The 10,870-nt window shown below is 41.2% G+C and overlaps 1 protein-coding gene across 1 annotated transcript; it reads right to left on the bottom strand.

Annotated features, from left to right (window-relative positions):
* Nucleotides 1–1,701: 1,701 nt before the first annotated feature.
* On the bottom strand, nucleotides 1,702–8,584 carry barhl1b (BarH-like homeobox 1b). Its single transcript, XM_069677277.1, has 3 exons — nucleotides 7,346–8,584; nucleotides 4,620–4,842; nucleotides 1,702–3,351 (listed from the first exon to the last, which is right to left on the bottom strand). Exons 1-3 carry the CDS (start codon nucleotides 7,794–7,796, stop codon nucleotides 3,048–3,050), a joined length of 978 nt encoding a protein of 325 aa, XP_069533378.1. The 5' UTR covers nucleotides 7,797–8,584; the 3' UTR covers nucleotides 1,702–3,047.
* Between the last annotated feature and the right edge of the window lie 2,286 nt (nucleotides 8,585–10,870).

The following is a 10,870-nucleotide window of genomic DNA, read 5'->3' as shown; positions in this document are numbered from 1 at the left end:
CCCAACGCGCCACGGCCGGATAACTTGGGTCCTCGTGGACTCGGAGGGGGAGACAGTTAGTTGGTGCTTGGGTGAAATTTGTATGGAGGAGGGGAGGGGTGGTGGTGGTGGTGGTGGTGGAGCCGCTGACCAGCTGTCCCCACGCTGATCCCCGGTCTGCAGTCAGCTCCAGCCCGGTCACCAGCTGTTGGAGCCGTTTGGCACAGGAGCGCACATCCAGCACCCTCAAGGAAAAGAAGGATGGAAACAATCAATTTCCAAATGGGATCATTTAGGGCACTTAAACAATTGCGCACATAACATTAATATTTCATCTCCTGCATTGTTTATGGAAAAACGAATTGGAGTTGCTGCTGTTAATTTAGGAAAGTGGGAATGGTGAAGAAGGGAGGGGGGAAGAGGAGGGGGGTGGACAGGAGAGGGGCTCCATTTTGGACAGAACATCCTTCTGCTTTGTTGGCCCTTCTCTAAAGACATTAGCTGGAATTGATCTTTGATTGCACTTCTGAACGTGTGTTTGAGTGAAATAGAGAGAGAGAGAGAGAGAGAGAGAGAGAGAGAGAGAGAGAGAGAGAGAGAGAGAGAGGAGTAAACGTGCGTGTACATGTGCGCGCTTATTCTTTCCTATCAATTTCAAATCAAACTTTTCCCCTTTCTTTGAAATCTAATCTGCGTTTTATACAATTTTACCTGAAAGGAGACACACAGCGTCAAGTGTTTAAAGTCTATTTAAAAAGTGGCCACTGACATTAACAGTTTTCCAAACGAATTACTTCCAAATCTGTCTCCAAACCTCAGCTCTTCTTTTAAAAGGTTAAAAACGGATGTTAAAATACTTGCTCCACTGGTGCGTATTAACTTCTTTTCCACACAACCTCATCTCAGCATTACACAAATTAAATCAACGACACTAACCCAAACAGAGGAAGGAGAAGTCGTTTGACAGACATGTTTAAATTCACTCCAACACGTTTCCTCTAATAGAACCCCGCGAGCCCTTAAAATTCTGTTTATTTTCGAGCTGCTTCCGGAAAAATGTTTAATTAAAGCTGCGTCAGCCATCTCTCCAACCTTTTCTCACTGGCACTGACATGTGTTCATATCAGTTTAAAAAAGACCACTCATATTAAGGAGTAGGCAATTTATATCAGGCCTGCCTTTGCATGTACTTTTCATTTATTTTCATTTTCAATATTAAAACACGTATTGTTGTTATTTTTTTACTTCCGTTTTGGTTTGGTTAACAAAAGGTTTTTATTTTGGCACCAAACCTGGGTGTTAAAATATCAAATTCTACATTTTTACTCAAAATATATATTTTTTAATTGTATTGAATAAAGATTACTTTTCTAAAAAAAGATATAACATGAAAATTATTATGAAATACGTTCCTTTAGGGCTTAACTGGAGAGTGGATGGACAGAATAAGAGTAACACCTGCGTCAATGTGACGCAAAACTGCAGCTTCAGACACAACCGTGAGACTAATCAAACCTTCAGCACGCTCAATAAAAAATGAAACATGTAAAGTCTGATATTTCTCGCAGCTATATTGGCGTGCTGCTGTTTTGCCCAAAATATTGCACTTTTTAATTGAAGAAATCCTTTTCAAAGAATATCTTAAATCCACGTGTTGATTCCATCAGACAAGCCCCCCCGTGGCATTTCCGCCTCACACACACTCAAGCAGCAGCCACGTGATTAAATGAAAGACTTTTATTTCCACATTTATAAAAGTAATTCTCTTTTACATCAAATCCCCCCTTTTTTCTGTCCAACTTTTGTTGTGAATTTCATCAAAAAATCCACCAAATAGGGGAAGAGAGAGAGAGAGAGTTTGGGGAAGCTAGAGAGAGGAACGAAAAATAAAATCCAAATAAAAAACGATCCAGGAAATATACGAGAACCACTCCACAAGTTTGATATCTGCAATATACATTTTCACCAAAGGAGAGTAGAACAATTAAGGGTTATCACGGCTTCATATGAAATAACATAAGTAATGCACAACGTCTGTTTCAAATACACCTAGAGAAAATCAACAGGCAGGTACACCTGCACGTGGACCCGAGTCCAACCCGTTTGTGTATCGAAGAAAAATAAAAGGAAAATAAAACCATTACTGAAGTTGCGTCCCCATTTCCCCCTCTGAAGGGATAAAAGTGTTTTTTTTATAAATTACTTGACATTTTTACTCCGCTAAAACTTCAACTAAGAACAAGAAAAGACTTTATATAAATTTCTTTCTTTCCGTAGCTCTCGTGTTTGTGCCTTTATGTGGGTCCAGGCAGGAAGTCCATCCTTTCTCAGACTAATAAGTTTATTTTTTCCCTCCTTATTTTTATCTAAAACGTACGCCTGTATATGTTCTGATGGCTAATCTAGCCTATTATGTTAAACTGGATCATCGTGGTCCGAAAAAGACGCACAAACAGATCAAAGCATAACAAAAAGGTTTAAAATCAGTCTCTTTAGAATAAAATGCAAAATATTCTTATTTACAGGTTTATGACCGCTGATCATCTTGTTCTTCATGTGTAAAGTAAAATCAAAGACTAAGGGGAATATTTACTAAATTGTTCCTTTGGGTCCTCTAACTACATTATAATCAAATTACAAGAAAGATGTATTCCCCCAATAATAATAATAATAATAATAATAATGCCACAAGGGTTCTCACTGGCATTGAAATGGAGGTCAGAGTGGAGGTCAAAACACTGAAAATACTGAAACGTGGATCAAATAAATACATAACTTAGATTCTTTGATTTATATTGAAAAATAAATAAATAATAAATAAAGCTCAGGTCCCAAAAAAACAGAAAAAAATCCTTCCACACAGACAGTCTGAGTCACAAAGCTCCGTCCACAGAGTTCAGCCTTTCGTTCATTTCGCACCATCTAAAGGCCTTCAACAGTTTTTCTCTTACGCGTGTTCGTCACGTTTTAAAGTTTTCTGTCTTTGTTTTATTTCTTCTAAGAAGTCCAAAGCTGCCAGGTTCAGCGTACAAAAAAAAACAAACATTAAAAAATCAGCAGGGGCCGGCTCACCGCTGCTGACCTGGCCGGGGAAGCACGCCAGACATGGGGGGCAGAGGGGGTGGCGGAGGGGGCGGCTCGCTGCCCCCCTGCAGGCCGTGCAGCAGGATCCGCGGGACCAGGGGTCTCTGCAGGGCCGGCGGGGGCGCCGAGGGGCCTCTGTACAGGTAGAGGGCCGCTCCGGGGTCCAGGTTGGACACCAGACTCTGCGGGTAGAAGTACGGGGACGGGAACATCCTTTGCAGGGCGGAGTAGTTTCCTGCTTCCGCCAGCAGCTCTAGTCCCACCGCCGTCTGCCTCTTCCACTTTGTCCTGGAGGAGGAAAAGGCGCAGTTTTAGGCTACAAGCGTAAAGATCTACATCGTAGCTTTAGTGAGTGTGTTTGAAACTGACACTTAAAATATTTCCCATCTGTTTATGGGCTCCAGTGAGAAGTAATGAATACATCTGTTTTGTTTTATACTTTCTTTGTAAAATCACCAAAATCTCCAGCTGCCTCTTGTATTCACACCCAGGCACGTCTGCTATCGCCAGTCTGCACTCCACGCAGGTGAATAATTCATAATAAAGATAATTGAGTAGATATAGTGGTTTGTTTGAATTATTGATATGCACACATGCAACGATGCATTATTCATTGTCCAAAGTGTTGTGTTTTTATATTTATTTCTGTCATTTAGCTGCCGGAGAGTCCAAACTGCAGACAAATAAATGCGGAAGTTAATTCAACCGAAAACTGCAGAAAACACGTTTAGGCGTTGGAGGAGACGGTTTCTCTTACTGAAGCAAATAGTTTTATTTATTTAGGAAAAGTTGACACCTCAGATTTCAAGCTTTGCAGGGCCGCTAACTTTAAGTCATGCTGTTTCGTGAGGATGTGGAAAACTAAGGAAATAAAATCACTCTTTAATTACATTTGTTCTCGTGATATGATCTTATAATATTTTATTTTCTCTCGATAAAAAAACAAAACTTAAAGAGAAATTAGAAAATACAAATGTCACCTTGAAGATCATCTCGAGACAAAAACAATTTGTGACGTGTTCTTAAAGGCAAATACAGATTAAGGACTTTAGGATGGATGTTTTATATTTCAAAATAAAAGTCACATCTTAATCTAAGCAAGTGATTAATCGACTAATCTAACAAAACAAAAAACAGAAAATATTTGATAATCAATTGTTAAAAGTTGAAATAAGTTACAATGTGTCTGATTCTTCTGAATCAAATTGTAGCATTTGTTTCTTCTGTGTGTTCAATGTTTATTTCTGTGGGATGTCGGACATCATTTTAGGACGCCCCGTGATCTCTGCGCTGTGATGCGTTCACGTATCTGTTATATTTGACTCAACAATTAATCAGCTAGTGGAGAAACTATAAATCAATAAGTAAAATTAGTAGTGGCAGTGACTCATGAGCAGTTAAGTGGGGTGAACCCATGTCACCTTTAGGGTGATGGTGAAAGGAAAAAACATGGCGTCCTTGGGTCAATCCATGAGCCAGCCGTGAGAAACTAGATTATCACCCCCCTCCTTCCCTCCTCCCCCCTCTCTTTAGTAGCCTGTAAGCGGTGTCCTTACCTCCGGTTCTGGTACCAGGTCTTGACCTGTGTGTCGGTGAGGTTGAGGGAGGCCGCCAGCTCCATGCGGTCCTGGACGCTCAGGTACTTCTGGCGCTCGAAGCTGCGCTCCAGCTGGGCAAGCTGGTGGTCCGTAAAGGCCGTGCGGGCCTTCCTGGGCTTCTTCAGCCGGACCTGAGGGCTGTCTCTGCTGCTGGAGATCTCCCTGTCCCCCTCCTCTTTCACTGAACAGAGGAGACAAAAAGGAGAGAAGAAGGTGAAAACAGAGAAATGGCCTCATTCTGGGAAATTGTAATCAAGCATCAATCTTCGTGTGGACGTGAAAGATCGATGCACGGAGGCGTAAATAAATCTGTGCAGCAGCACCATATAGGACAGAGACGTAAAACTAAAGTAAAAAATACATTTTAAAAAATGGTAGCCGTATTGCGCTCTAGCTTTTCCTTTGTGTGAAGCTGCTGACTTTATTTTAGTAAAATGATCAGAGTTTGATTCAGGAAATGAATAAAATATAAAACTTGATAAAACAAACCAAACCAGAAGTCTAGCATCCAATGTCTATTTTTAAAATGAGAAAATAGCCATTATTTACTGAACTCTGAGATGTCAAAGCTTAATTGGCTGATTGACGTTAGGATAATAACAGGCTAATGAATCAAAGTAATTCCTCCCTCTCTCAGCAGACGTGATACAGCCCAGCTTTGGAACAATTAGCGTTTACTTTGTTTATAAACAAGTTTAACGTCAGTGTTAAGAAGAAAAAGAAAACCTACAGGAAAATAAACCCGGAAGTGATAGTTAGAATAATTTATTTATTTATTTCATTAACGGTGATTTTAAGTTATACTGTCTTCTTATTAGTAATTTGAAAGGCTTAAATATTGGTTAATTACTATTTTTTTTAAAAGAGTTAGATTTTTGGCAGCATGCTGGTTTTATAACAGGCTTTATAGCTGTTTATTTACATTTGATCAGAAGTGACTGTTGACTGTGAAATCACTGCGCTAGAAACAGTGCCTATAGGCGATATGCAGCTATTTGATTTGGTCTTAAATTGTTATGAAAAGCTCTTCCAATATTCACACTTCCAATGTGATATTTCTCCCGTCAGTAGAGCCGAAGTCTTTGTTCTTTTTCTGCGTGGTGTCATGTCAGGGCGAGCATTGATATACACTCCTTATAGTCAATTCTCTGAAAGGGAAAAAAAAAAGAACAGAAAAGAAAAAGGGGGAGAAGCGAGCGAGGCGAGAGATCTTTGGTAGTTGAATAGTTGAGTCGTCTCAAGAAGCACAATAATCCGCCTAATTGAGCCACAAGGGAAGGACGAGCCTTTCAACCGCGACCGGAGGAACTTCACAGGACCGTGGAAATGAGTGGAAATCAAGAGCCGGGCGGCCTCGCGCGCTTACAAATCTGATTAGCGCCGGGGACAAATTGCATCAAATCCCTGAAATATTATAGGAGGCGGATTCGGGGAAATCAAAGCTGCCGTACAGGCGCTCTGTGGGCCCCGCGGCTTCTTCAATCAATCAGCGCGTCGATGAGCATCTCCATCCACGCGGTGACACGCGCGCGCACACGCGCACACTGAATCTTTGTAGCAAATTGATGACGCGAGGCCGTATCAATAGCTCACAGGAAAAGTGAATTTAGAAGAAAACCACCGAGAGCCTTTAAGTGAATAAAACAAAATGCACCCTGTAATAAATATAAACATATGGATAATAAATGTTCACTTCTATACTTTCCCTTGTAGCCTACAGCGCTCGTCGTCCTTGCAGGCGCTGCTTCATTAAACTGTCAATGGAGGTGACATGTCTGTTATGGCTGACATGATTGGAAACAGAGAGGCCCTTGATGGCATTTATCTGGAGGCGACCCTGTCATCTCTCCCGTTTCTGCCTCCTGACATCAACAGATGCTTTCTGGATATTCTGATAATGCGGAGTTTGAAACGAGCCGCGCGCGCAGACACACGGGCAGCGGTTGATTTTGAAAGTAAAAACTGAAAATAAACCTATTGGCTGGAAACTGTGCAGGGATAAATCTCCTGTTTCCTGCACCCTCATACAACAGCATTGTTGCTGGCTTCCGGTGTCCTCCTACTAATGAAATGGTGTCATAAGTATTTGTCGTCACTATTTTCTCGTTCAAATTAGATAAAACCCCCATGTTACCAAATATTTATTTTTTTACAATAAAGATGATTATTATTATTAAATATTTGCACACTATTTAAAATGGCTTTAAAACAATGAAAAGCACTCATTTAATTATGTTTGTATGTTGATTTTTTTTCTCATACAACACAGCAAAATGATTAATTAATATTGTGTATCCATGTTTGTCTTTTATTCAGTGTTTATCTCTCTGTTACATCTGCATGCCCTACTCTATTTTTTCCAGAGTGCAACATTAATTTTGTACCAGACCTGTCTATGATATTTAATTAATTGTTGAATTATTATTTAATGAGGTTTGTCCAATTCAGATATTTAAAACCGACAGAAAAAATAAGCAAGACCAGACAAGCGGTGGAAAAGAAGGAAACTCCAAAGAATAAGCTACTCCAGATACAACCACATTTTAAAAGAGACAGTTTTTTTGTACAGGAGCCAAAAGTTCAGTCTGAAACAGAAGGCCAAATCAGTTTCACCTCCAATCTCATCTCTAAAGCAGAGCAGCTGCCTCACTGTATCTACACACACTATAGTTTTCCATCCTTACCTTTATATTCGCTGTCTGACGACGAGTTGCTGTGGATTTTCTCCATAAAATCGTCCGCGATCTTGGACACCAGCCTCCCCGCCTCCTGGGTCGGCTGTCCATTGCTGGAGTAAGGTGCGCACGCGGCCAGAGGCTTACAGTCCGCGAGAATGTCTCTGATGAGGAACGACGAGGTCACGGTCCTCTGCTGCGACCCCGCCGAGATCTGCGCGTGCTGCAGGTGCGGCGGCAGGCCGACGCCGTGACCTTGCCTCTGGGCCACTTCCTCCACGCACTCCCTCCTCGGTGACGGGGGCGACGAGCAGCCGGACTCCGCGTCTGATCTCGGGCTGAACTCCAGAGGCGAGCGGCACTCCCCCACCAGGCTGTCCCCTTTGGACACCGGACTTCCAGGCCTGTGGGACAGCAGCGAGTCGATGCCAAAACTGGACCCGTTGGCGGACGCCTCCATTGTCTTGATCGAGGCCTCCTCAAACTACCATTTGGTATTCAGGACAAGTTTTATTTTAGGGAGGGAGGACGGGTGTTTAAGTCTTAGTTGATCCAGCAGAGGAGAAAGAAAAACCCCTGGATGCGCTACAAATAAAGATTACTCATCCGCTATTTCCTTAAAGAGAGAATATCTCCAGGCTAATTTGTGTTACAACAATCGTCCATGCGTCCGATCTTCTTGTTTTTAGTCAAGTCTAGAAAGTCGAGTCGTCCTGAAATCGATGCAGCCGCTGAAGTCTCTTTTGGGAGAGTCACAATCGATTCCTTTTGCTTCCTTCAGGACAAACTCCTTCTGCTTTAATTTCAGAAACCTCGGCCGGAAGATGAAGCTGTTAAGGCTGAAATGATCTCACCTGCAGAACACGGACAGACGCATAAATATATGCTCTTTCTCAATGTTTTTGGGAGCTGCAGCGCACCGGTGTCTTCGACAAAAACTGCCTTTCAGCACCATGGACAGGTACAGAGAACCGGAGGAAAATGTAGAGGGCAGCTCGTCATATGGTCACTCAGACGACGGAAGAAAACTGTTCGCATTCTTTAAAGTAGAACAACAAAACCTCAAAAACACGAAGCACAGAGAGGGAGAGAGAAAGTAAGAGCGGAGTCCGAGAGCTGCAGCAGCGGAAAGAGGAAGAAGCGGAAGACTCGGGACGAAGCGATGCGCGCCGCAAGCAACGAGAAAAGCAGAGGTAAACTGGGTTAAATAGTCACAACTGGCAAGTAAAAGGACGAGATGTGATGGGGGTGGGAGGGAATCCCAAAAAATTGAACTTGAGGAAAAGTCAGGAGCTAGGGTTTTAACAGCGCCTCGTCCACGTGAGTCCCCTGTGACAAGCCTTCATTGGCTGAGGGGAGCTGGAAGTGGACCTCCCCACACGCCCACTCGCTCCCCCTCCCTCCCTCCTATCCGCTCCTCTCCTCCCTGGCTCATCCTCACTTTGATAAAAGAGACACTGAATTCATCAGGAGACTCAGATCCAACTGTTTACAGGCAATTTTCACACTGTTTGCTTTCATTACATCATTGATGAGGCTTATAATGGGGTTATTATGTGGAGCGGCTCGCTGTTTTTCTTCTCGACTCCCCGTCTCTGACTGGATGCGTTCCCCACCTCCACAGCTCCTTTTTTCACCAGATATACTCTCAACATTTTACTTTTTATTATGATCGAAGCGAGGATTTGTTTTTGCGAATTTTATTGTTTATGTATTTTCTTTATTATGAATTTACCAGATTATTAATCTTAAAATAGTTTCGGTGCCAGTGTTTTGATATTGCAAAATTCATTTATTATTGTTATTGTTATTCTCTCATACTGGCTGGTGGGGATTTTATTGTGAAAAACGTATATTTTTTTTAGAGCACTCTATTTTGTTTTTTTTAATTCATTTTTTATCGCTATTAAACTCTGGATCTGTTTTTGTTGTTCAAAATGTTGCCTTAAGTTGAAAATCTCAAGTTTAAAATCCCAAATAAATCTTTGCAAATAGATCAAAATATTTTTGTTTCAAAATATATTTGTGGTTACAAAATAACAGATTCTGAGCGCGAACAATGTCGTCGAAGAGTCATCACTTAAATCATTATAACTGTCTAATAGTCCCTGGTAATTGTGCACAATAGTCCGAGCAGCGTGACGCAAAACTTCCCGGCGCGTGAGCTGCCATTGTGCGCACTTTTCGCCTTAACATGCGTAAAATACCATTGTGTGCACTTTGAGCTACAGTTTGCCCCGCGTAACGGCCCCGACAGCCCCTAATAATCTAACTAACCCCTCTCTCATCATCATCTACACCCCTCCTCCACCACCTCCTCCTCCACCCCATGTGACCACCAGATTGGAGGCGCGCGTCGGTCTCAGACACCGGCAGGTTAGTGAATCCGCTCCCCGCTCCCATGGGGTCCCATCACGGCTGCAAGCTGTCACATGTGAGGCGGGGACAACACAGATATAAGGAGACACACACCCACCCTGACTTAGCTGTTTCTTTCTCCTCTGCTGGTGCATGAAAAGCAGCAGTGGTTTGATGCTTTCTCTCACAGCTTTTTTTGTCTTCCTCTCTTTATTCGAACTGCTCCGCGTGCCCACTGACTCCTGTAATGTTGACGTAAATAAATCATAAGGTGATTAAACTGGATGCTTCCTATTTCTCACGATCATACGGCTCCTCAAACTTTTTTTGGGGCCGATTTATTTTTATTTTATTTTATAAAAGTTCTATTTTGTTTTATTTTCATTTTAACTCTTTATTAGCCAAACTGCTTTGAGTTTCCATTTTTTTTCACCCACAACGTTATGCGTAAAACGTGGGTAAAATAAAGTGGGTAAATTGAGATTAAACGTTTTTACAGACAGACCAACTTTATCAGCGCACTAGAATACATAAACATATGTATTTATAATGAGAAATTTTGTTTGGTTTTATTTATTTCTTTATTTTTAAATCCTGTAACAAGACTTACAATTAACACCATGCCATTTCATGCTTACTCACCAGCTTTGTAAATTAAAAAATTAAAAAAATTATATATATATATATATATGTAATAAACAGTGATTAATCACTTATGACTTTGCCTAAATTTTTTCCAAAAATAGTTTTATCTTTACAATGACGAAAACCTGAAGAAAGGGTTAAAAAACAAAAGTGTGTGAAACCCAAAGTGCTTCTTCAAATGTTTGCTTGTGTCTGACCACCAGCCTGAAGCCCAAACATTAAAAGTGATGATGTTTTATAACAGAGAAAAAAGAGCAGATTTCAAATTCTAACACTGAGCATGAAACAAGTTTTTTTTTTGTAATGAACTTAACTTTTTAGTTGTTTCGTCAAAATTTGGAATAAACTAATATTTTTTGGTACTCATATTATCTGAGTGTTCAGGAGTATTCATAAATACATGTGTAAATATAAATATTTTTGTGCAATTATATTTAACAATATCAATCTTTTAAATCTGAGAAGTGTTTTTTTCACAGGAGACAGACTATAGCTGTTTATGTGTGTGTGTGTGTGTGTGTGTGTGTGTGT

The sequence above is a fragment of the Semicossyphus pulcher genome, unplaced genomic scaffold (assembly GCF_022749685.1).
Source record: "Semicossyphus pulcher isolate SPU_LCO1_2020_fin unplaced genomic scaffold, fSemPul1.0.p SCAF_28, whole genome shotgun sequence".
NCBI lineage: Eukaryota > Metazoa > Chordata > Actinopteri > Labriformes > Labridae > Semicossyphus > Semicossyphus pulcher.
The sequence above is the reverse complement of the archived record's forward strand: the minus strand, read 5'-3'. Positions and strand labels throughout refer to the sequence as shown.

Bases quoted from the DNA above. Each gene is read 5' to 3' on its own strand.
- barhl1b (XM_069677277.1), bottom strand. From the start codon at position 7,796: ATGGAGGCGTCCGCCAACGGGTCCAGTTTTGGCATCGACTCGCTGCTG. The intron at 4,843-7,345 runs GTAAGGATGGAA...TCCTCTGTTCAG, and splicing joins GTCAGACAGCGAATATAAAG to TGAAAGAGGAGGGGGACAGG. The intron at 3,352-4,619 runs GTAAGGACACCG...TTCCTCCTCCAG, and splicing joins ACCTGGTACCAGAACCGGAG to GACAAAGTGGAAGAGGCAGA.